Source organism: Mus pahari, chromosome X (genome assembly GCF_900095145.1).
Source record: "Mus pahari chromosome X, PAHARI_EIJ_v1.1, whole genome shotgun sequence".
NCBI classification, from domain to species: domain Eukaryota; kingdom Metazoa; phylum Chordata; class Mammalia; order Rodentia; family Muridae; genus Mus; species Mus pahari.
In genome coordinates this window covers 87,225,753-87,252,428 of record NC_034613.1, presented here as the reverse complement: position 1 = coordinate 87,252,428, position 26,676 = coordinate 87,225,753, and the positions used below count along the sequence as shown (strand labels likewise).

At 39.7% G+C, this 26,676-nt stretch overlaps 1 protein-coding gene across 2 annotated transcripts in view; it reads left to right on the top strand.

The window, feature by feature from the left end:
* Snx12 (sorting nexin 12) overlaps nt 1-26,676 on the top strand; it is a 115,989-nt gene that overhangs the window by 3,551 nt on the left and 85,762 nt on the right. Inside the window, exons 2-5 of one of the 2 annotated variants that reach the window (XM_021188069.1) lie at nt 2,585-2,680; nt 3,659-3,783; nt 4,319-4,409; nt 5,750-6,138. In XM_021188069.1, coding sequence (XP_021043728.1) covers nt 2,585-2,680; nt 3,659-3,783; nt 4,319-4,409; nt 5,750-5,773 — 336 coding nt within the window. In that variant the 3' untranslated portion in view covers nt 5,774-6,138. Of the gene's footprint in view, nt 1-2,584; nt 2,681-3,658; nt 3,784-4,318; nt 4,410-5,749; nt 6,139-26,676 lie in introns of those variants that run through there. The other variant, XM_021188068.1, reaches the window with a different exon arrangement.

Genomic DNA, 26,676 nt, shown 5'->3' with positions numbered 1-26,676 from the left:
TTTGTTTTGTTCATATACTTCTGGTATGGGACCATCCACTACAGTGTTGTGGACATACAGTGGGCCACAGCCTAAAGAAAGCCTGATTCTCCCTCTCTATTTTAAGAATTGTTTAGATGACAAAATGTTATTTATATCAGAATTTTTTCAACCATTGATATTTCTTGGACCTTGAAGATTTTGGGTAAAGTTGGAGCTCATGACAGTGGTCTGTTATTTGGCTGAGGAGGAGATTTCAAGACTTGGGGACTGTAAGAGTTGATATAGTAAGCTATAGTATAGTATATACTATACCTTATAAGTATAGTATATATGTGAGGCTCTACCAGCACTCCAAGATGCTCCTTTCTTGCCAAGAGGCAGTTGTGTAGAGAAGAAAGAGGTAGTTCCTTTTTTTTTTTAACTTACCCATTGCTCTGAATTGGCTGGGAAGAAAGATAGTCTAGATTAATAGATGTATTTGACCATTTTCATTTAGAATTTGTAGACAGGAATGAAGATTTGGCTTTTAATTTGTTATAATGACCTCTTTCCACCAGAGCCTGAAGAGTCGTCTTCTTAGTGATTAAGATGTAGGAATGAGTATGTTACAGAAAACCAACTTATATAGTGGCTGTTCATTCTGCATTTTTTAGGAAAAGGGTAACTAGATATTTAGGGTTTCTATTTAGTAATTGAGTATTGATAACTTATATTTTGGGAGAAGCAAAATGTATCATGGTTGTTAATTTTTTAAAGACAGTAGTGTGTCAACTATATTGTTCTGGCTGGTCTAGAACTCTGTAGTGGCTTGGCCTCAAACTCACAGAGATCTGCCCACTTCTGCCTCTCATGTTCTGGGATGAAAGGGATACACCACCTCACATAGTCAGGTGGTTGATCTTAAGATCATAATTTAGTCACATAGACAACAAACAGTATGCATAAAACAGCATGAAGAAAACCTAGTGATGTGACACTTCATAACCTGTAGAGGTGAAAGGATCAGAAGTTCAAGGTCATCCTCTGCTACATAACAAAACCCTTATAAATGGGAATGTGGCTGTATTTGCTAGCGTGTATAATGCTCTGGGGTTTGACTTCTAGTACTTCATGAACTGGGTGTGATGATACACTACTGTAATTTAATAAGGAGGCAAGAAGACAAGTTCAAAGTTATCCTCAGCTACATAGGGAGTTTGAAGCCAGCTTAGGACAGAGACAAGGTCTCAAGAAAAATATAAATGCAGAAGGTATCAGGGGAGGTAGACCACAATGTACCTAGCTGCTATTATCAGGAAAGATATTCTGAATGAAGTTTGAATCGAACTAGGATGTATAGAATAGAAAAGAAAAGATTGGAATAGGAAGACAAAGGTAGAATGTCTTAGAGGTCTAGAGAATGATCTGCAATAACCATACTATTGATTTTGAATGAGTAAGTTTCAGTATATGGCAAGCCAGAGTAAAATAATAAATAGCAAGGGACAGATAGCAAAACACTGTCAGGTCAGACACTCAACGTATCTAGCAGAAATTGACTGGGGAAGCGCCTTTCAGGAAGCCAGCTGGAGTTCCCCAGACAGTACCAGACAGAGCAGAATGTTCTTTCAGAGGAGGCTTCCAAGTAAAAGAACAAATAGCAACAGAAAGGTAACCTTAAGTCAGGTATCTATAACATGCAGTAGAAAACAGCTAGGGAAGGTAGGCAGTTAGCTGGAGTTCCTGATTGAGCTTTCTTCCCATGACTGAACTTTAGCTTTTCTTTCCCACTGCAGGCATTATTATATGAGGATAAACATCTGTTGGAAATAATTTACCTTCTAGTTCTCAATGACTGTTTTTACTGTTGGGGGTTTTGTTACTCTTTTTCTTCCATATCACAGAGGTAGGGAGGGGGAGCACAACCCTAAACAGGGGGTCTTGGAGGACACTTTGAGACAAACATGCATAAGTCTGAAGTGGGGGTGGGAAACCCATCTGAGCCCAAATAATTCGTGATTTACCAGTGTAATGTACATTATAACATGACTGAGAGTCTTCTCTGTAAGATAAATTGTAAGTAGCAAAAGATTGTATTTGTGCATTTGTGGGGTAGAACCAAGAGCCTTGAGCATGCTAGGTAAGTGCTCTACTACTGAGCAGCCCCAGCAAGGGACTTCTGATCCCCAGTTGTGATGTGATTGGCTATGGTGAGGGTTAATATTCACCTGGTAGTGTTTTGGAAGAGTTTTAGCTATATAGTCTATAGGACCAAGTTTTCTTTTTTGTTGGGAGTCAAACCCAGGTGTTTATACAGAATAGTGAAGTCCCCTCCCACTGAGACATATCCTCAGTCCCATAGGAACTACTGCTTCATTGGGACTTTCCAGTGGTTCTGACAGGTGATTCTCACAGGTTGAACAGAACTTCTTGCCTGTTTTCAGTTTGTTTGTTTGTTTTACTTTTGAGATAGGGTCTCACCATACAGGCCAAGCTGATCTGGAATTCCCTATATGGCTTAGGTTGGCCCTATACTGACTGCTGATCTTCCTGCCTCAGCCTCCTAAGTGTTAAAATTACATGCCACAGCACTTGGCTTCTTTTCATTCTTCCTTTCCTGTAGACAAACCTACCCATCTTCAAGCTGAAAGAATCCTGTGTACGGCGACGCTATAGTGACTTTGAGTGGCTGAAAAATGAGCTGGAGCGAGATAGTAAGGTACAGCTCATCTCCTAATTAGCACCATTGGAGGAGGAGATCTATATAGGCTTGGGTGTAAGATCACACACAACCTGTAAAAGTCTTGAATTGGGTAATAAGGGTGAACACATTCTTATGGACTCATTCCCAATATATTGGTTCTGGGGGGATACCCTTTGAAACCTGAAAGAGATAAGTTTAGGACTTATTTATAAAATTGTGTGTGTGTGTGTGTGTTAGTTACATGGTGTGAGGATGTCACACACAGGTCAGAAGAGCAGGTTATGTGGCCTGCTCTATCTCTCTGCCTCATACCTTTTAGACAGGGTTTCTCACTGAACCTGGAGCTAGGCCAATGATCTCTAGTGATTCTCCCATCTTTGCCTTCCACTCCTAGCTGGACTTTTGTTTGTGTCCTGGAGTCCACATTCAGGTTCTCATGCATGTGCAGCCAATGCTTTTTACCAGATGAGTCCTATCCTCAGCCCCATGAACAATATTTTCAACTATTATTTTGTTTTTTGTTTGTTTGTTTGTAAAGTTAGTAAGCATCTATAAGTACAAAAATGTGTCAAGAAAAGCTAAATGCTTGGATGGTACAGGATTATTAAAGAAAGTGAAGAGTACTTGTTTATTTCCTTTCTCTTGAGATAGTAACTCTGTCCTTCCACAGAAATCAAGTTGGATCCATATGAGCCATTCTTACTGTTCTAAGGTCTTAGCTGGACCTGGGGCATTGTAGATCCCAAGCAGAAAAGAACTGAGAAATACCGTTTACTTAGCAGGTGAAGGCAGAAGCATCAGAAGTTCAAGGTCATCCTTGGTTACTTAGACAGTTTGAGACTACCCTGCAGCCATGGAAAGGGAGGGAGGGAAAGAGGGAAAGAGGGAGGGAAAGAAGGAAGGAGGGATGGAGGGAGAGGGAGAACACATTTTACCATCTCATTTGCTTTCTTCTTTCTTGCCCTCTCCAACTGGGCTGCTATTTGACTGCAGATCGTAGTACCACCCCTGCCTGGGAAAGCCTTGAAGCGGCAGCTCCCTTTCCGAGGAGATGAAGGGATCTTTGAGGAGTCTTTCATTGAAGAAAGGAGGCAAGGCCTTGAACAGTTTATTAACAAGTAAGCCAAATTCTTGGCTGCTTTGTATACTGCTTTTGCCATTATGAAATGTTTCTTTACCACCCTCCCTTCCCCATTTTTCTCTCTCCTCCCCGTCCTCCTTCATTCCATACTTTGCTCTTTCCCTTTTTGCCGGGGATTGACTCCACAGCCTTGCATGTGCTAGGCAAGCACTCTACCTCTAAACTATTATACTCCCAGCCCATCATGATCTTTTCATATATTTTTGTCTACTCTGTCCTTTTGTAATAGGTAATATGATATAGTGGGCAAACTGGGGTTGGTAAAACTCCATTCCTGTGAATAAATTCAGATCCTGTATGTCAAGATCTGAGAGTATAATGCATGTTAACCCTTTTAACTAGGACTTTCCCTACCTTGTTCTGTTCCATTTCCCTTCTTTCTTACAGTTTAGGCCATACCCTACTGTTAGCCTCTAGAGGCTCAAACCTTTCTCCCCTCTTCACATTCCTAGTCCCCTGCCAAATCTCTCTGATCCCAGATACTACTGATAACAACTCTGGTCTCTTTATAGAATTGCTGGGCACCCACTGGCTCAGAATGAACGCTGTCTACACATGTTCCTGCAGGAGGAGGCAATTGATAGGAACTACGTCCCTGGGAAGGTGCGCCAGTAGGAGTCCCTCTCACCACTTGCCCTCTACTTTTCCTGCTGAAATGACATTGGTTTTTACACTAAGCCTCTCTCTCTTTTTGATCTGAAGTTGGCTACCCATCCCCTGGCTTGATAGACCGTCTTGCATTGTGCCCCTTGGTACCAGACTACACCGTGTGGGTGCTCAGCTAGTATCTCTTCTCTGAAGAGAGGTGGGAAACCACAGGCAGATGTTCTTTGCTTGGGGTTGGGGTGGGGGAGGGATTGGACTGGAAGGCAATTTCTTGGGCATTTTAACTATACCAGAAGGCTAACTTGGGGGGGAGGGGGGTTGTGCTGGTGAGGCACTAGGATATATTACTGATGCTGCAAGTGTAGGGCCTTTTTCTTATTCTTAGGTTTAACCAGGAACACTGAATAGGGAGAATCCCTGCTTTTCCTACCTGCATGAAAAATTTTCATTTTGGGAAAGGTGGTAGAAACCCAAAACTTATTTTTTTCTAGGCCTACTCCAAGTTTTCTCAGCAGTTTTTTGTTTGTTTTTCCTCTCCCTTGTTGCTTTTCATGGCAGCAATCCTAGAGTTTAAGCAGTTCAATGTATAGAGCAGGATGTATGGGTTTTCTGGGCCCATCGTCATGGTTACTGCAAAGTCAAAAAAGCCATAGGGTACGAGGGTGCTCCTATCCTTTTATGGCTCCCTACTCTGGCTGTCTATATTGCTCACTAGCTAATGAGTCAGTATGGGCCAGCCGTTCTCTCTCCTCAAGCCCTGTTGCTTTGTGGGTTAGCTTTGTGGGTTTTGAGGGATAAGAGCAACTTATCACTGCCAGGTGACTTTCTGAATGGTGGGAGGGGGTCATGTTTTAGGTTCCCCTTGATGATAAGGAAGAGCAACATCACTTTCCTCCTTCCATTCCTCCTTTCCCATGTCATTTAGTGCTGCCCCAAGGGCAGAAGCACACATACACACACCACACTTTCTCATTTCTCCTAAGCACTTTTGAGCTGTTGAATGGGGCTCAGGAGCAAGAGTTGTCTGCTGCCTTCCCCAGCTTGGTCACAGGGTTATTGAACTGCCTGTACTTGTTTCCTGTGGAACTCCAGTGTTGTCCCCAGAAATTGAAATAGGCTAGCATCTAGGCGTAGATTTCCCAAATCTTAGAGGCTAAAGTAGCTTCTTGAGGCTGGCAAGTGTCCTACGCTGTTGTTTGGGAGGTGGTGGCTTGTTTGCTGGGACCTGCTGTCTGTCCAAGTGGTGGGATGAGAACAAGTTAACTCTGCTACCAGTTGCAAGTTGGGACTCTTGGCTTAGACTCCCTGTCATGGAAGGATTTGTGTTTTTTCTATAGGTCCTTGGGGAAAAGGATTGCTGAGTCTGGTGTGACCCTGGTCAGAAAGATCAGGATTAGATTTTGACAGGGGACTTGGAACCCACCTCAGTGTTGAAGATCCTTGAGATAGATTAGCTCTCTAGCTGCTGAGCCCATGCTGGTAGCTGAGTAGCCCCTTTCCCACCTCGCCAGTGTCGGTGTCCTTGCTGCCTTTTGATTTGTATCCTCTGTTACAGATTTTTTTAAAAAAAGATTTCTTCTTTCGTTGTGCACAAGTGCTGAGACTCTGAGGCCCCATTTCTTCTGTGTATATATCCTGACTTGGGGCTTTTATTCAGCAAATTGTTCATTCTTCTGTCAGACAATGTCATATTCAACTCTGTTCATATTAAACCACTGTGAAGCAAGCCTCCGTTTTTCTCCTTAAGTTGTAAATTTATTATTTCCTAGTGCTGAGTACATGCTGGGTATTGTGTAGAACTCATCTAACATGACCATTGTCCTGGGGTGATGAGTAAGCTTTGCATTTATATTACATTACAGAAAAGCAGAACCTAGACTGCTTATAGTAGTTTACCTATGGTTTCCTGTAACTTGCAACTGCCTTTGTCACATAGATAATGCATCTCCTTCCAGGAAGTAGCTATATAATACCTGTGGTTTAGGTCAGATTTAGCAGATTTGATACTTATGTTTGTGGAGTTTTGTTAATTTGACGTGAATGTATTTATATTACCTTTGTTTATATATACATATACAATGTGTACATAAACATATACATATAGACCCATCCTTTGATACATCCACATATCATCAACAATTTTTCATTGCCCTTTTACCTCATTTAATGATGCTTCATTGTATTGTTTTTCAAAAAGATTTGATGCAGACAGAAAGGTGGGTGAAATCCTGAGAACTTCTGATGGGTGTTTTCATCTGACTAATATGGTCATGTACAGGGTAGGTTCCTTGAAGGGTTGGAATGAGAGGGGTAGGAATCTTGTCATTTGGTAAATTAAAGATAGTTTTAGAGCTGGACATGATAGCACTGTTTGTAACCCCAGGAGGATCAGGAGTTCAAGGCCAGCTTTCATTACATGATTAATTTGAAGTCAACCTGATCAATATGAGACCTCATCCTCCTAGAAAACCTACTTTTAATTTAAAATGGAACAATGGTATAGAAAAATGAAAACAATGGCATAGAAAATGTTTAAAAGATGAGGACATTACAGATACTTAAGAGTAATATTTGGTTTTAAATAGAAGAGCCAGCTGAATTAAAGGAGTTAAAGGGTTTTTGATCATTAGAGAATGAGGGGAGTGAAGATATCTGAGAGGGTAAGAAGACTAGGGATTTCTGTGAGATAAAGGAAAGGAGTGATCAAGAGATCCAGCCTTTGTGTGCATCAGTATTACAGAAGGAACTGGAGAATAACTAGAAAAATTGGTTATAAAATAAAGTATCATTCTTATTTTAGATAGACAGTATTCAGCTCCCTTAGGGGTAGGGTACGGTAGTCAGGGTACAAGTGAGATGAGTGAGTACATTGTATTTCTCACAGAAATTCAAGAGCTTTCTATACAAGACAAAAATGAGAGATAAAGAAGAGGGGAAGGCATATCTAGTTATTCCCCCTTCTCCCTTATTCTTTTGTTTGAGACAAGATTTTGGTTCGGAGCCCATGCTGGCCTGGAACTTGCTCAGGGAAGCTTCAAACTTGTGATTGGCCTGTCTCTGCCTTCTGGGTGTTATGAATGTATGGGTGATTTCCTTTTATTTATTAACTTTAATATCCACCAAGTTCAATTTCCTCTTTTTGGAGGAAAATTGGCCACTTAAAACACAGCCTTGCTGGGCAGTGGTGGCGCACGCCTTTAATCCCAGCACTTGGGAAGTAGAGGCAGGCAGATTTCTGAGTTTGAGGCCAAGCTGGTCTACAGAGTGAGTTCCAGGACAGCCAGGGCTACACAGAGAAACTCTTTTTAGAAAAACCAAACCAAACAAACAAAGCAACCACCCCCCAAAACAACAAAAACAAACAAACAAACAAACAAACCATACAGCCTTCAGGTCCTATAAGAACTTTAAACCCAAGTCCTCTTACCTATTTATACTGAGGCAAGGCATAGTTTTTTGTTTTTGTTTTTAAACAAGGAATTCAAGTTTATACACATATTTGAGTGCTTGCTACTAATGAATCCCCTTTTTTTACCCCTTAGCCCAGAGAGATTGAACCTTATCTAGGAGGCAGAGGCTAACAAATTTTATACAAAACTAGACCTAAAAGATTCCAAAGATGCCTTACCTACCCTTTGACCTATTGGAGATGAGGGTTTAGCTAGTAAAGGTGGGAGAGGTGAACACCAGGCTTCACATGAGTTTTTGTATGGTACATCGCCTAGGTGAGACACTTCTGTGTTGAAATACTTGCTGTAATAATTTCAACCAAATCACCTGCTGTGGAAATTCGACCAGCTGCTCACTGAAATGGGTATTTCTTCATGTCCTTGAGTGCTGTTGAGGCACTCCTGATACTCTCTTAGGCACAATAAACATTTGAATTCCCCCTTATTTGTTTTTTTTTAACCCTTTTTTCTTTATAATTCTGAAGTTTCTCCAAAGTCTTCACATGAGTCTAAGCTAGGGGTTTGAAACTGAGTACTACTTTAATTGTAGTCTAAAGGTTAGGGGCTTCTTACTCCAATTATACAGCATAGTAATTAAACTTTTTTTGAGATGGGTCAGGTAGTTTAGACTGCTCTTGAGTTTGCTAGGTAGTTGAGTATCTCCTGATCTTCTGATTCTACTATCAAATGCTGTGCTACTATGCCTGGCTTTTTTTTTTTTAATTTTATTTTTTTAGGCAGGGTCTCACCCTGTACCTCAAAATGACTTAGAACTCTAAAACTATTTACCTAGGCTAGCCTCAAACTCATGGGTGATCCTCTTGCTTTAGTCTTCTGAATGTTGGAATTGTAGGAATAAGTCACCATGCCCAACCTCAAGATTACTTTTGACTTATAAACTTATAAATACTTTAATTTAGTTTGTGGTTTTCTGCTTCTCCCTTTCTGATCACCCACCATTTATCTTTTCTTCTTTTCCTTGTCTATACAACAGTTTGCCTTCTCAATTTTATTTTTAGATTTATTTTTCTTTCCTTCTTCCCTCTGTGTGTGTGTGTGTGTGTGTGTGTGTGTGGTCTATCTATGTATTTTTGTCTGGTGTTTTTTTCTGGATACTTACATAAAACATACAAATAGGAGTAATTATCAATATCACAAAAGGATTCTTTTAACCCTTTGGGGGCTCTTTTAAATAAGTGGTTTATATGGTAGCCGGATTTATTTATTTGTTTTTGAAGGTCTTACTCTAACCCCAGCTAACCTCAAACTCATTATGTAGCCCAGACTGTTGAGTATTCTCTGGCTTAGCCTATTGAGTGCTCCCATTTACTGGTGTATGCCATGATACTTTGCTCTTCTCCAGTGTTTTCATGTGCTTGTATGTAGATCATAAATTCCTTTACCTGGCTGGGCAGTGGTGGCACACGCCTTTAATCCCAGCACTTGGGAGGCAGAGGCAGGCAGATTTCCGAGTTCGAGGCCAGCCTGGTCTAGAGTTCCAGGACAGCCAGGGCTACACAGAGAAACTTTGTCTCGAAAACAAAGCAAAACAAAACAAAAATTCCTTTACCTGGAAAAACTGAAGGTAAAAGGTTAAGATTGTTAACAGGAACTGTCAGTTAGACATAGATAAAAAATCAGAAGAGGAATAGATAAAGAGATGGCATCTCCAGTGCATCTGATGCCCTTTTCTGACCTCCATGGACATCAGGCATAGATAGGCAAAGTTTTCGCATGAAAGAAAATAAATCTTTAGGCTGGAGAGATGGCTCAGTAGTAAGAGCATGGTTGCTCTTCCAGAGGTCCCTGGTTTAATTCCAGCACCCACTGTCAGCTTACAACCATCTGTAACCCCAGTCTCAGGGATCCTCTTCTGGCCTCCATTGTCACTGCATTCACATGGTGCAATATACTCACAATGGCGAACAGAAATGCAGTATAAATAAATCTTTTTAAAAAAAATTATAAGGAAACCATCGCTCTTAACAAAGGAATACATTCGTAGAATTGTAAAAGATTTTTCTTTACTTGTGCCTATTTGCATTCTCTAAAACTGACTTTTACCTGGTGGATCCTAGAGTTCCCTTCCCTCTCTCTCTCTGACTTCATTCATGTACATGCAGGAACATTCACACACACACACACACACACACACACACACACACACACACACCCTGTTTAAAAAATACAACATTGTTTTACTACTATGTAAATTAATATATTATACAATGTATTACATATTTCTTTTTGCATTAATATGTAGACATTTACCTCATTTAGAAAATGAAAAGAAAAATAATGGGATAGCATTCAATAGTATAGTTTTACTACAGTTTAACAATTCACCTATTGATGGAAACTTGCCTCTAATCATTCACTGTTATAAATACTGCATTTACTCTTAATCCTGTGTCTAAGTAGTTCTGTGGGATAGAGAGAAGGAATTGCTGACTCAGAGTGTGTGCAGTTTGTACTTTGATAACTACAGCTAAATTACTGTTTTCTCTCCCTCCTTTTTTTTTTGAAATAGGGTTTCTCTTTGTATCCCTCACTGGCTTGGTACTCACTGAGATCCACCTACTTCCCACGGGCTTGGTTTAAAGGTGTGGGCCAACAAGCTGGCTAAATTACTTTCTTTATAAAGGTGTAGTTTAGACCCCCCCAATAATATCAAATAACTGTATCTGCAGCTCCCCTCAAATGAGGAAATTCGTATTTCCCTATAAGAAGTTTCCCTGCTAGTGGTACAAATTAAAATAACATACAAGTATCAAAATTATTTTAAAATGTTATTTTCAATAATTGTAATTTGTATTTCTTGATGCATTTAGTTCTAATAATACCAACTGTTACGGGTTTAACAAGTTTTCCCCACACATTTAATTTTGGTCATTCTAGAAGTATTATCTTTCTGTCAGTTAAGGTTCCTAACCACTATTTAGCTATCATTGTTAAGCTAATGGCCCCGAATATTTCTATTTTTTTCCATTAGCCTTAGGGAGACAGCAAAGTGAATTAGTCCATTGGTATATGAGGGATTATCAAGACCAGTTCCATCTTAAATTAGCACTACTTGAAGCCAAGCCCAGAGCAACTCCCATGGACCCACATGCAGATATAATTTGCTTCTTGGGTCCCTGAGGAATCCAGCTTGGACCTCTTCTTTTGTTATTTTTCTTAGATCTAAACCTTAAATTCTAGGAAGGAACCATATAAGGATGGTAGTGGGGGTAGGAGAGGACTGAGAACAACATGTTGATTTAAGTAGGTAGCCAAATTACAAGATCCCGCTCCTCTGGTTGGCACATGTAGATCAAAACTAAACAAGCCTGTAGTTTGTATGCGGTGGAAAGCACGATCCCTCATCTAATTGGTCTTAATTGAGGGATGAGCCACAGGAAGCAGCTGCTATGGAAAAACAATGGGACCGTTGTGGTGCTGCTTTTGAAAGTGAAGGCCTGCCTACCTGGCTCCTGTGGCTGAATTAGTAACTGCCTGCCCATGACCTTCCATAGTTGCACATTTTACATGTGTCTCAGAGTTATTGTCCATTATGACGCAGTTGACTCAGGTTATAGGTTTTATGACTGTTAGAGGAAGTCTCTTTCTTTCTTTCTTTCTTTCTTTCTTTCTTTCTTTCTTTCTTTCTTTCTTTCTTTCTTTGTTTTGTTTTGTTTTGTTTTGTTTTGAGACAGGGTTTCTCTGTCTAGCCCTGGCTGTCCTGGAACTCACTCTGTAGACCAGGCTGGCCTCGAACTCAGAAATCCACCTGACTCTGCCTCCGGAGTGCTGTGATTAAAGGTGTGCACCACCATGCCCGGCCGAGGAAGTCCTTTCTTAAGCTGTATATTTTCCATCAATGCCAGCTTGGAGCTCTCCTTTTGGTTTGGTTGCTGAGGTCCTGGGTCTAAGCAATGGAGTGTTTTCTGGAATGTTTGACCTCCCTTGCTGCAACATCACCACAGGATTCACAATGAAAGCAGGAAAGGTCACAAAAGCTGGAGATTGAAGATCTGTGTACTAAGTCCATTGGAAGAACAGATGTCTGACTTAGAAAGTTTGTCCATTCCTGTGCTACCATTTCAGCCAGTCCCCTGTCATCTGCTTTTATTCTCTGCACCTTTCTATACATACCAATTTACCATAGGAAATCCATTGTGTTGTGTTTTTATTTCTACAAATTACCATTCAGTGTTTTGGAAATGTTTTTACTTAGTAGATTTATTAAATGTGACACAGTATATATGATATGCCACAGTATGACTATAAGTTTATTTCAGCGTTCTCTTATCAATAGACTACTGGATTGGATAATTTTATTGTTACTTTTACAAACAATAGTGGTAGAGCGATTCTTGATTTTGGCTCTTCATCCTTTTCTCAAACTGTGATCACATGACTACACTGAAAAATAACTTTTCTAAAATCAAGAATTAGCTAAATTTGACATTTATTTTGCAAGTTGCATTTATAAATGCCTTAGTAAGAGGCAATTGATTTCTCATATCTGCTTATGCTTTTAATCTTTTATCTATTTTCATTGAAATATATTACATGCATATATTATTGTTACAAAAATATGTATGTAGGTATGCATATACATAAAATATACTATTCTAACTCTTTTTGAGATGGGGTCTCAAAGACTGTAAAGATCAGGCTAGCCTCAGACTCACGGTAATCCTGCTGTCTTAGTCTTCCAACTGCTGAAATTACAGGCATGTAGTCACTACACTTGTTTTTTGTTTTTTTTGGTTTTTTGGTTTTTTGGTTTTTGGTTTTTGTGGGTTTTTTGTTTTTTTGTTTTTTGTTTTTTGTTTTTTTTTGAGACAGGGTTTCTCTGTATAGCACTGGCTGTCCTGGAACTCACTTTTGTAGACCAGGCTGGCCTTGAACTCAGAAATCCGCCTGCCTCTGCCTCCCGAGTGCTGGGATTAAAGGTGTGCACCATCACGCCCAGCTGTTGGTTTTTTTTTTTTTAAATAAATTCTTACTATATGGCCCTATGTGATTGGAACTCACTGTGTAGACCAGGCTGGGCTTGAGTTTACAGCAGTCCTGTCCCTGCCTTCCAGGTGCTAGAATTACAGATATGCATACTGTGCCTGGCCTAACCATTTTTAAATGTACAGTTAAGTATCATTAAATATTGTATTGTTGGTTCAACTATTACCACCATATATCTCAATACATTTTTCTTTTTGTTTTCTCTGTTACTCTATCAGAATTTTTTTCTTGGATATTTTCTTTATTTACATTTCAAATGTTTTCCCCTTTCCAGGTTTTCCCTTTGGAAACCCCCTATCCCATCCCAGTCCCCTGCCTCTGTGAGGGTGCTCCCCCCACCTACTCCCATTCTCCTGCTCTGGCATTTCCCTACACTGGGGCATCGAACACCCTCAGGCCTGAAGGCCACTCCTCAAATTGATGTCCAACAAGGCCATCCTCTACCACATATGTGGGCAGTGCCATGGGTCCCTCCGTGTGTATTCTTTGGTTGGTGGTCCAGTCCCCAGGAGCTCCAGGAGGTCTAGCCAGTTGACATTGTTGCTCCCTCCATGGGGCTGCAAACCAGTCCCTTCTCCAACTCCTCCATCAGGGACCCAGAGCTCACTCCAATGGTTGGCTGGGAGCTTCCTCCTCTGTATTTGTCAGGCTCTGGCAGAGCCTCTCAGGAGACAGCTCAATACATTTTTCATCTTTCCACTTCAAACTCAATAACACTTCCATTACCCCTAGCAGTTACCATCCTTTCTGCCTCTTTGAATTTGACAATTACAAGTATCTCATATAAGTGGAATATTTTTGTTATTACACATTTATTTCTGTGTATGTGCAAGTGCTACAGCACATGTGTTGGGGTTCAAGGGAGCCTTGGAGAAATCAGTTCTCTCCTTCTACTATATAGGTCTTGGAATTAAACTCAGGGTGTCAGGGTTGGTGGCAAGTACCACCCTGGGCCATCTCACTCACTCTTATTTGTCTTTTTGTGACTGGCTTCTTTCACCTTAGCATAAAATCGAGGGTCATCTGTGTTATAGCACATGTCAGAATGCCTTTCCTTCTAAAGGCTAGATAATTTTCCATTCATTTCCCCATTCCATTTTGTTCATTCCTCTACTGGAAATACTTGAGGTTTTCCCATTTAATTAAAAATTTTAATTATGTTTATTTGTGGGTGTGTGTATACATGCATGTGCATGCTATTGTGTGTGTATGTAGGTTAGAGAACAGCTTGAGGAAGTTGGTTCTCGGGTTCTAGTATGTGGCTTCTGGGGATTGAACTCACATTGGCAGGCTTGGCAGCAAGCACCTTTAACCTGCTAAGCCATCTTACCAGCCCCATTTAAAAAAATTATGCATGTGTCATGTATGTGTTTGTAGGGTTTGGGCAGAGAACAACCTTAGGTGTCATCCTCAGGAACTCCATTCCTCCACCTTTTAAAAATGCTCAATAAATATATTCCCTTGAGACTTCTGCCTAACACATGTTTATATTTGAAAAGTGATAAACATAAAAATAACTAAAATTAAAAAACAAATCATAACACAATACAGGCTGCTCTCAGAATTTCCCATTGTTTTTCTAAATACATGTAGCTACTTGACTGAACTGTGGACTTACTCTAAATGATTCCCTATGTCAAAGTTATCACCCGTTAAGTTAAAATAAACATTTTAGATAATGAAGATATGTGTCTCCAGAAGGTGCTTAACTTATTTGGCAAGTCAGGAGTTTTTCAATAAATTCAATTGTGGACTCTGGTAAATCAAGCCTGGTAGGACTTCTTTTACTTAATAGTCAGCCGCTATTGCAAAAGGTATCAGTGCAGGATTTGCCTGAAGTTTTGTGCTCTGATACAGTTCTAGTTTCTATTTCAAATGTTAGTCGTAAGTTTGCTCAACTGTAACATAATTCACCCACGTTTTCAGGCTTTTTATCACTTTGTAGTAGACCTGGGTGAATGGAACCCTCAGAAACTTCAGGTTTTATTTCTGTTCTCCACACTCACAATCAAGGGATTCTTCTCAAAATATATACATCAGTCAGTCTTTACCTCAAGGCAGCCTCCCTCTCCACCCCCCACTTTTTCTTATTTTTGAAATTATAATTACATAATTTCTCCCTTCCCTTCCTTCTCTCATATATATCCACTTTTTGCTCTCTTTGACATTCATGGCCTCTTTTCTCATTAATGGTATATATGTATGTATGTATGTATACATATATTCCTAACTACATAAATACAACCTGCTCAGTCTGTATCACGTGCGTATGTTTTCAGAATTGACCTTTGGTATTGGGTAACTCATTGGTATGCTTTTCCTTGGGGAAGATTGTTTCTTCTGCTCCCAGAATTCCTTAGTTGCCTGTAGTTCTTTGTGTAGGGTTGAGACCCCATGGTCTCCCCTCTACCTCCACGTTATGGGTATAGTTTCTGCCATTACTAGGAGACACAATCTCATAGTAAACCCCTGATACTCTTTCTGGCTTTTAAAATTTTTCCACCTCCATTGTTTGCAGTGTTCCTTGAGCCTTAAGTGCCAGGAGTGTTTTGTAGATGGATCCATTAGGCCTGGTCTCCACAACTGTATTTTGATTGGATGTGTTTTTCTGTAATGGTCTTTATTGCAAAGAGAAGTTTCCTTGATGAGGGGTAAAGACTATACTTATCCGCCCTCTCCTTTTGAGATATGGTTTCTCATTGGTCTAGAACTCAATCAATTAATCTAGGTTGGCTGGCCAGCAGGCTCCAGAATCCTCCTGTTTCTACCTCCGCAGCACAGGGATTACAAGTGTGTATCACCATGCCCTGCTTTTTTGGTAGGTTCTCATGCTTGCAAGGCCAGTAAGTACATTACTGACTGAAGTATCTTCCCAGATCCCCACCCCCATTAGCTTTTGGGGCTATTGCAACTCAACTACAAGATAAAAGAATTGATGAAGCCCAGTCTGACCTTGGATTCATTATGTAGTTACCTTCCAAGTGCTAGGGTTCATAGTACGTGCCAGCACACCTGATTTCTGTATTCCTGGGTGTTAAACCTGTCTTGATGCTCACTTTGTGCTTATAGAAACATTCTACCAACTGAACTATATCCCTAGTCCCGAGGAAAAGCATTTAAAAACTCATTTTGAAGCAGAATCTTACTTTGTAGCCCTGGTGTCTCAGAAGTCACCATGTAGACCAGGAGGGTCTTGAATTCAGAGAAGTGTGGCGGCCTGTGCATCTGTAGTGCTGAAATTAGAGGCGTGTGCTATCACATATGACTAAACACTTTTTAAATGTCGTATTTGTATTTATTCCTTGAGAATTTCATACATGTATAGAATGTATTTTGATCATAGCCACCATTCACTCCCCTTTCTAGCTCATCCTGGATCTCCCTCCACATTCACCTTCCAAGTCCTTATTCTCTTTAAAAGATAATCCACGGAGTCCAATGAATGCTGCTCATATGTGTATGGGTGTAGGGTCATCCACTAGAGCATGGGAACCTATTGAAGACCATCTTTCTGAAAAAAAAAAAAAAGACTCTCCCTACCTCACCCCCTACCCCAAAGTCTACTAACTCCTCAGGTACGGATGAGGCTTTGTGAGTCCCTCCCCAACCCATGCTGGAATGGTGACTGTCTTGATCATGTGCAAGTCCTACAGGCAGTCACCTCTGCTGTGAGCTTGTGTGTGCAATGGCCCTGTCATGTCCAGAAGACACTGATTCATAGTAGTCTTTCTTAATTTCTGTCTCCTACAGTCTTTCAGCTTCCTCTTTCCAGTGTTCCCCGAGGGTGTGTGTGTGTGTGTGTGTGTGTCTATGTGTGAGGCTGAGCAATCCATAGTCACTTATTCTCTATACTTCGACCAGTGTCGGCATTAACTTGCTGTCTACAGCAAAAAGAAAAATTTGATGATGGTTGAGAGCTGCAGTAATCTATAGGTATAAAGATAAGACTTTAGAAGGCAGTGTGATACTATGTGTATTTGGCAAAATAGTAGCTTTCCCTGCTAGGGCCTATAACCTCCCCAGCTACTCATTCTTGGCTAGGTTTTATAGTATAAACCTGAATTTATTCCAATGGAGAATGCCTTAGAGCCAATTAGCTTGAGAACTGTTTTGTAGTACTATGGATCAAATATTTATGCAATACAAAGTTGTTCTGAGTGTTTTTTTTAGTTTTATATTTAATAATTTTTTGATAATTTTAAAAGTGTCTATAATACAATCTGGCCACTTTTACTTTCCCACCAAGCTTTATTCTTGAAACTATTCAGAATTGGGTTTTGTAAATGATATATTTATATGCTGTAATGTTTTTCTAACTAGGTAATTAATTGCCTTAATACTTTCTCCAGTGATTTGAAATGCCACCAATATCATTTACTGAATCTTCCTATATACCCGAGTCTGTTTCTGGATTATTGATTTTGTTGTGCTGGTATTGTTCATATTCCAGCATTGCAGTTTTCAAATGACTACTTTAAGTTTGTTACTTTTTCTATGACATATAGTCTTTGTGTGCTGACAAGGGTCTTCTCAAAGTTGTTTGTTCAGATACCCTCCTGCCTTAGCCTTCCAAATACTGGGACTACAAACATGCACCACCATGTCCAGCTTGTTAGGAATTTTGGATTGTGGTACTGCTCCTCTGTTTTTTAGACATTTGTTTAATAATTTTTAGAAACAGCCAATCATTCCATAAAAAAAATCTTACTGTTTTATAAAGATTATATTGAATTGTCACCTTAATTTTGAGAAAGTAGCTATTTTTCCGTTATAGTTTCCTGACCCCAGGCTGTAGTAGACAAGGTTAATCAGAACTTGTTGATGATGCATCTCTCTTTTCATTTAGGCTTTTGTCTTTTGTAATGTCATGTTTACTTTCATGTTTGCCTTTCTCATCTATAAACTTTCTGGGACATTTTGCTTCATTTATATATTTAGAATGTCTGGCATAGAATGGATTATTCAGTAAATTTTACACTATAGCAGTTGTTTCCAAATTTGATTAAAAGTTGTGGACTCAACCCCATAGAAAAATGCACAAATACACGGAGAATTTTAAATAAAACTTCAAGGGAAAGATTGGAACTTTATCTGATGTCTATATAATCTGTATTTTTTAGTGTAAAATAGTGGTTGAATACATTTTTTGTGGGGCTTGACAGAAAAATTTAATACTTTAACCACAGGCTGCCGAGCAAAGCTTTATAGCCACAGATACTTTGGGGCCTGAGAGTGAGGGAGTAAACAGGATATTAAAGGGCAGAAGGGGAGTGTTAGGGAAACTAGTCCACCATCTGAAAGCCTATTTATTCTACACAATTTTTGGATCATTTTATTTTTGTTAACTTCCTTCTCTCCCTTTGGGCCTTCTCCTACCTTCCCCACCTGTCCCACTGTCAATCAGCATTCACTGTTGTATCCCTTGCCAGGTATTTGCATTGTTTATCCCGGAAAGCTGATTGCATTGTAGATAGGTTTCCATACCCCAAATCTCCTCCTAAATTCTTTCTATTTTAGATGAAACCTTACTTTAGCTGAAACTTGGTTTCTATCACTGTGATAAAATACCATGAACGAAAGCAACTTGAGGAGGAAAGGGTTCGTTTAGTCTTGTTCTTCCTGAAGGGATGTCAGGGAAGGAATTCACCGCAGGAACTGAAAGAGACCTTGGAGGAACTACTGCTCACTGGCTTGCTCCCCATGGTTAGCCTGCTTTTTTTTTAAACTCAGCATCACCTGACCTGGTATGGCACTACCTGGCCTAGGCCTTCCCACACCAATCACTAATTAAGAAAATGTCTCATAGGCTTGCCTATAGGCCAGTTTAGTGGGGGCACTTTCCCAATTGAGCTTATCTCTTCTCAGATTTCTAGGTTTGTGTCAAGTTGATAAAAGCCAACCAGCACTGCTGGCTCCTCCCAAAGAGTTCTACTTTCCCTATTGCTGTGGCGCTTTTCAGATAGGGGGTCTCACTAGGTTGCCTTAACTGATCTCTGGTCTCAGACTTGTGAGCTCAATCCTCCTGCCTCAGTCTTCCAAGTAGCCAGGAGTACAGGCCTGTGGCACAAGAATAATGTATATAACTTGTTTCTTTTCTAATACACGTTAGGTGGTTTTCAGCATTTTAGTTTATAAACAATGCCACATTAAGTATCTCAATAAATGTTATGTTTTTGTTATGTAAATATGCTTATAGGATAGATTTGTGGAATTTGAACACTTGAATCAAATGCATGAACATTTAAAAACTGATACATAGCTATGATGGGGAGATAAAAAGGGTGGGGGAGAGGATAATTAGAATATATCATATAAATGTATGGAAATTGTTAAAGAACAATATTAATAAAAGTATTTGATAACTACTACCTCTTTTATCTTAAATGTTTATTTTAATATGTTATTATCAAACATACATGACTGTCCATTTTCTTAAACCTTACAAATACTGGAGCTTTATTAATTTGGTAAATTTTGTTTCATAAGAAAAGTTATCTTTTTTATTCTTTATTGCTTTCAGGCCATTTCTTTCAACTCTCAAATTATAAATCTCTCATATGAGACTCAAGTCCCTAACAATGTTTCTTTCTCTCCTTCCCTCTTGGGACTTCTTTCCTTTCTTCCACTTTCTTCCTCTCTTTCCCTTCCTTCCTTTCCTTCCTAATTTAGGTATCTTTTGGATAACCCTGCTGCTGCTTGTGGACGTTGTACATCGTGGTGCGGAGCCTAGTGCGCACCACGATGTACAACGTCCACAAGCAGTGGGATTAAAGGTGTGTGCCACCACGCCTGGCTCCTTCCATTTTTTTTTTTTAAAGACAGGGTTTCATGCAGTTCATGCTGGCCTCTAAGCTAGCCTTGATCCTCCTGCCTCCATCTTCCAAGTACAAATTACAGGAATGTACCATATTAGAGACTTAGGCTAGTATTTAAATTTCTTTTTAAAGATTTACTCATTTTATGTGTGTGAATATTTTACTTGCATGTATGTCTGTGGATCACATGTGTGCCTGCTGGCTGTGGAGGTCAGAAGAGGGTATTGGATCCCCTGGAATTGGGGCTATGGACAGTTATGATCTGCATCTGCTAGGAACCCTTGTAATTTGCAAGAATAGGTGCTTTTAAGCACTGAACCACCTCTCTAATCACCTTGTACTATTGTTTTTAAACAGTTGTGTGCCATTTCATTGTGAGGATGTAATATAATTTTATCTTGATGGATATTTAGTTTGCTTTCAGCTTGTTGTTCCTATAATATGCATTCTATTCTTTAAAATTTTTTTAGATTTAATTATTTATTCAGGTACATGTGTATAGGGGTTTGTGCAGGTACCCAAAGAGGGGATGTTGGATGAGGAATGGGAGTTGCAAACAGTTGTGAACTGCCTGATATGAGTGCTGGGACTTAAACTCAGGTGCTCTGCAAGAACAATATGTATTCTTACCCACTGAGCCATCTTTCAAGCCTGCACATTCTACTGTCATGAATGAATACTTCTGTCTTAGTCACTGTACTATTGCTGTGAAGAGGCACCACAGCCAAGGCAACTCTTAGGAAAGAAAGCATTTAATTGAGGGCTTGCTAACAGTTTCAGAGGTTAGTCCATTATCATTATGGTGTGAAACATGGCAGCATTCAGGCAGGTGCTGGAGCAATAGCTGAGAGCTACATCCTAATCTACAGGAAGAGGGTGGGAGTGGAAGAGGAAGGAGAAGGGGAGGGAGGAAAGGAGAGAGGCAGAGAGACAGAGAAAGAGAGACAGACAGACAGACAGACAGACAGACACAGAGAACCTAGACCTGCTATGGGCTTTTGAAACCCCAAAGTCTACCCCCACTGACACAGTTCTTTCTATAAGGTCACACCTACTCCAAAAGGCTAGACCTAATTCCTCCCAAACAGTTCTATTCCCTTTCAAACAGTTCATTCAAATATATGAACCTATGGGGGCCATTCTTATTCAAACCACTACAGCATCTTTGTGCATTTATTTCTTAGAATCAAATGTGTTACCTACTAATATATTCATTAACCAGCATTTCATTTCTTAAAAATCTATATCTTACAAGGGACAGTATTCTTTTTTTCCCATTTTCCCCCCTTTTTTTGTTTTTTCGAGACAGGGTTTCTCTATGTAGCCCTGGCTGTCCTGAAACTTGCTATGTAGGCCAGGCTGGCCTCAAACTCAGAAATCCATCCTACCTCCCAAGTGCTGGGATTATAGGTGTGCGCCACCACTGCCTGGCTAAGTATTCTTTTTTTAAACAATACTTTTTTGCTATCTGTAGTATTTTTCAGATATTTTGTCATATTATCAAGTTTTCTCCCTTCCATTGCTGAATACTTTCCCACTTTTTGAATATGTTATAGTTTTTTTTCTCTTATTGTTCTCTTATTTGGCTTACATTTGATTTTAAGTTTATTATGAGTGAAGCAATAATGAACATTCTGGTACATTTTTTTGGTCTTGGACTTGCTATGTAACTGAGATCTTCTTAAATTTTTTAAAAAATTTAGTGTGTGTGCACGCATGCTCAAAAACACATACACCCTAGAACATATATAGAAGTCAGAGGACCTATTTATTGGGGCCAGTTGCACACTGTTGAAACAGGGTCTTTCACTGTTTCTGTCACTGCCTAGCATACTCCAGGCTTGTTGGCCCACAAGCTTCTGTCTGCTTTTCCTGTCTCTGCCTCCCGCCCTGCTTTAGGAGTGCTGGGATTACAAATGCACATCATAGCATCCAGCTTTTTATGTTGGTTCCAGGGATGGAACTTAAACCTTCAGGCTCTTGTCCCAAGTGCTTTCACCAGTGAGCCATTTCCCTGGCCACCAAGATGATCTTGAACTTCACTTCTCATTTTGCTGGCATCACAGGCATATTCTGCCATATCCCGTTCATGAGGTCCTGGAGATGGAATCCAGGGCCTTATACGTGGCAGGCAAGTACTCTAACGGAGCCAAATTCCCAGCCCTTTATAAGTCTTACTGTAAACATACGTGTGAGGCCCTAGGTTTGATACCTAACATTGCAAAATATTTCAATGATTTTGTAAGAATTTTAAAAATATTTTCTGGTCTTAAGTTCTCTGTCAGATTTATGTTTTGCAGATATTTTCGCACCTCTGTTCTTGTCTACTTGGTTCCTCTTTTTCCTCTTTCATTTCCTTCCTTCCTTTGTTCCTTTGTTCTTTCCTTTGCTCCTTTGTTCATTTGTTTCTTCCATCCTTCTGCCTTTCATATATATATATATTCCTTTATTAGCTTGCCTTTCTTTTTTTTTTAAAGATTTATTTATTATATGTAAGTACACTGTAACTGTCTTCAGACACTCCAGAAGAGAGAGTCAGATCTTGTTAAGGATGGTTATGTGGTTGCTGGGATTTGAACTCTGGACCTTCAGAAGAGCAATCGGGTGCTCTTACCCACTGAGCCATCTCACCAGCCTGCCTTTCTTTTTTGAGACAGAGTATTATTATGTAATTTTGGCTGGCCTGGAACTCACTATGTAGACCAGGCTGGCTTTAGATTCATAGAAATCTGCCCGCCTGTGTCTTCCAAGTGCTGGAATTAAAGACTAGCAAACTATTCATCTTATTAATGGTGGTTTTTCCTGATCCTGGCTTTAAATTTGGTAAAGTCTGTTTTTGATATGGTGTAGATCAAAGCTTGTATTTTTCTATTTGAATATCACGTTGTTCCAGAACTTTGTTTAAAAGGAATCCCTGTATTCTAACCAAATTGCTTTTTAAAAGTCAAATGACTATAGGTTTCTTTCTGTGTGTTCTGTTCTGGCTAATGACCTATTTGCCTGTCAGATTCTATAGACTTATAGTCTTAAGGTCAGGGGTGTAGGTGTCAGGAGTACAGGCCCTCTAAATGTCATTTTTCAAGATTGTCTTCAACATTTTGGGTCCTTTTCTTTTTTAAAAAATCTTTTTAGGGAGGGTATAGGGGATTTTCGGGATAGCATTTGAAATGTAAATGAGGTAAATACCTAATAAAAAATTGGAAAACAAAATAAACAAAATAAAGTGCTAGGCACAGTGCGACAGCGCAGGGCAGAAAAAAATTGTTTTTATTTTTATGTGTCTATGTGACTGTATGCCATGTGTGTATGGTACTGATACAAGCCAAAGGATAGTATCAGATCCCCTAGAGCTGAAATTACAGGTAGTTGTAAGCTGCTTGACATGGATTCTAGGAATTGAATTCAGGTCCTCTGGAAGAGTGTGAAGCACTGTTAACCACTGAACAAGCTCTCTACCCCTAGTACTTTTCATTTCTATATATGTATGTTTTGGTTTGTTGAGATATAGTCTCACAATGTAGCCTAGGCTTCACCAGGAATTCACTATATAGCATAGACTGGCTTTAATTTTGAGTTTAGATTTGTTTGCTTTAAAGCCATGACTGGTGTCATATGCCTTTAATCCCAGGACTCCAGAGGCAAAGGCAGGTGGTTCTCTGAGTTCAAGGCCAGTCTGGTCTCCAGAGCCAGTCCCAGAATAGCCAATATATGACTGTTTTGTCTGAATGTATGTATGTGTAATATGTGTGCCTGGTACCTGAGGAAATCAGAATCCTCTAGACCTGAGTTATGGATGGTTGTGAGCCGCCATGTGGGTGCTGGGAATTAAAAATGCAGGTGTTTGGCAAGAACAAGGGCTTTTAACCACTGAACCAACCATCTTTCCAGTCCTAGACTGACTTTTGAATTTCAAGTAATTCTACTGCCTCAGCCTTTTGAGTGCTGGTATTATGGGCATAAGTCACAATGCCCAGATAGGAAGATTTTTGTATGTTAGGGAAGTATGTGTGTGTATAGTTAGAGAAGTAGGTAGTGTGTTTTTATAGCATAAAGAGATCGAGACTGGGAAAAGCTAAATGCCTTAGCTCAAGATTAAATAACAGCTAGTGGCCTGTGAGATGGTTTAGTGGGTTAGATGCACATGCTTGCAAACCTAAGGACCTGACTTTGACTCCCCAGAACCACCCATGTGGTGAATGGTGGAAGGAGAGCTTTGACTCTCATAGCTTGTCCTCTGACCTCCATACATGTAAGTGCCATGGTTGTGCTCTCTCTCTCTCTCTCTCTCTCTCTCTCTCTCTCTCTCTCTCACACACACACACACACACACCATTTTTAATGTAAAATAAATGATAGTGACATATACATGTAATTATCACCTGGTAGGGAGAGATAAGAGGATGAAGATTTCAAGGTCTTTCTTTCATCTTTGGCTATAGAGAGTTTGAAGTCAGTCTAGGCTATGTGAAACCCTATCTTAAAAGATGAAAGAAAATAAGAACAAGAAGCTGAATTCTGATCTTTGTGACACAAAATGCCATCTTTTTTTCTGCTACACAGGAAGACCTATTTTGGTCACTTACTTTTTTCAAGTATTTAAGTTATTTAACATTATTCTCTCCCAAGCTGAAAGCTGTAGTTTCCAAATTTGGCTCCTGCTGATTATCTTGTTATTGTTTTACAGAATATTTAGTATAGCTTGTCTCACTTTTGAAACTACTTAAAATGTTTTTTTTTTGTTTTTTGTTTTTGTTTTGTTTTTCTTTTTTTGAGAGAGGGTTTCTTTGAGTAGCCCTGGCTGTCCTGGAATAAGCTCTGTAAACTGGCTGGCCTTGAACTCACAGAGATCTGCTTGTCTCGGCCTCCTGAGTGCTGGGATTAAGGGTGTGTGATACCACTGCTGGCTTTAAGATGTTTTCAACTTTTTACTTTGAAGTAATTTTAAATTTAAAGAAAAATTTCTGAAATAATATGAGGAATTATCATAAATCTTTAACTTAGATTCATAAATTTTAAATACGTGACATTTGCTTGTTTTCATTTTATCTTTATAGTTTTTCCTTGATTGTTTTCTCTATGTTGAAGCAAAGTCTCTTTCTTACTGAATCAGGAACTCGTGGATTCTGACCCCTAGGGGTCCCTATTTTTGCCTCTGAAGTGTTGGGATTACAGGTGGCTGCTGTGCCCATCTTTCTTTCTTTCTTTCTTTCTTTCTTTCTTTCTTTCTTTTCTTTTCTTTTCTTTTCTTTTCTTTTCTTTTCTTTTCTTTTCTTTTCTTTTTACATTTTCTCTAGGGATCTCAATTCTCTTGTGTGGAAAGTATTTTATTCACTGTGCTGCCTTCCTCAGTTTTTTGTTGATATTTGCTCTTTTGTTTAAGAATCTGTAGCTTGGGCTAGCCTCAGACTCACTATATAGTCAAGGATAATCTTGAGCTCCTGATTTTTCTGCCTCCACCTCTTGAATGATGCTGTGCACCAGTGTCCAGTTTATGCAGTGCTGGGGATGGTACCCAGTGCCATATCCCCATCCTGTTGCTTGAGCACTTCATTATTTCAGTAAGCTGCTCTGGAGACAGTCTCCTCCATTTTAGGCAGCCTTGATATTCGATATCCCTTTCTGTTTGATTGATTTCCTCTGCCTGTTCGTCTCTTCTCAGTACTAAACACCTATACTTATCATTCTGATTACTCTGTTCTGTTCGTACATCAGCTCATTGATATCTCACTTTGAAGATTGCCATCTAGAACATAATGTACTATTTCAAGTACCTGTTCTAATCAGCAGAGAGGAGTGAGCTGACGACTTTGTTCTAGACCCTTTGCTATTGCTCATGAATAAAAAGATTACTCCTTCTTCTCTGACACATCAAAAGCTCTGTAGACTTAGATGGAGCCTATAGTTAGTTGAAGTTTCTAAGACTTTAACTCTGCTGTGTTTATACATTCAGTACTTGAACATCTGTGGTTTAGGATCTTGTACCAGTCTTTACTTTGATCTATTTTTTAAAATTTATCTTGCTACATTTATCTATCATTCCTGCTTATCAAATGTATGTGAACCTCAATGTCACTCAGTTGTACTATCTTATTTTCCAGCTTATTATCTGCAAACTGGATTACCGAGCCATCAGTGTTTTCATACTGATAGCTGTTGAAAGATACTAAAAAGGGCAGTAAAGAATTCAGATCTTTCCAGCCTAATCATAAACTTTCTCCCATTGAAACCAACCCATGTGATAAGGATGGCTGCTGTTCAGCTACCCTCTTTTGCTGTTGAATATACTTTGAACCAATTTCTAGTCTTTTTTTTTTAAAGACATGGTTTCTTTGTGCAGCCCTGGTTGTTCTAGAACCTACTCTGTAGTCCAGGCTGGCCTCAAACTCAGAGAGATTTGCCTGCCTCTGCATCTGAGTGCTGGGATTAAAGACATGTGCTCCCACCATCCAGCAATTTCTAGTCTTTCCATGGATTCAGTACTTTAATCTAAATGGGAAGGTCTGATTATTATAGAAGTGACAGGAGGTGATGGCAGGACGCCTCAGTTGATAGAGGGGTTTGCAGTCAAGCCTGACAACCTGAGTTGGATCCCCAGAATCCACATAGTGGAAGGAAAAAACTTTCCTACAAGTTGTCCTCTGAGTTTCACGTCTATGGTGTGTATGCACCCCTCCAGCACCCCCACACACCCCAAGTGTCAAATAAGTAACTAAATACCCCAAAAGTGAGGAGAGTTTACGAAGCAAGTTTGAGTTCAAGGTGAGCTGCATGGCACCCTGTCTAAAATAAAAAGATAGGTTTCCATAGTCACAATTTTGGAGGTTTAAAGCCCAAGTGGCTTAGTGCAAGCTCTGGAAAGGTCCCCACAGCAGGTGATGATATGTGGGACAGTAAGCACATCATGAGCCAGAAAGCAAAGAGAAGAGGAGAAGACATTCTTGCTCCTGTTTTTTGTTTTTTTGTTTGTTTGTGGTTTTTTGTTTTTTGTTTTTT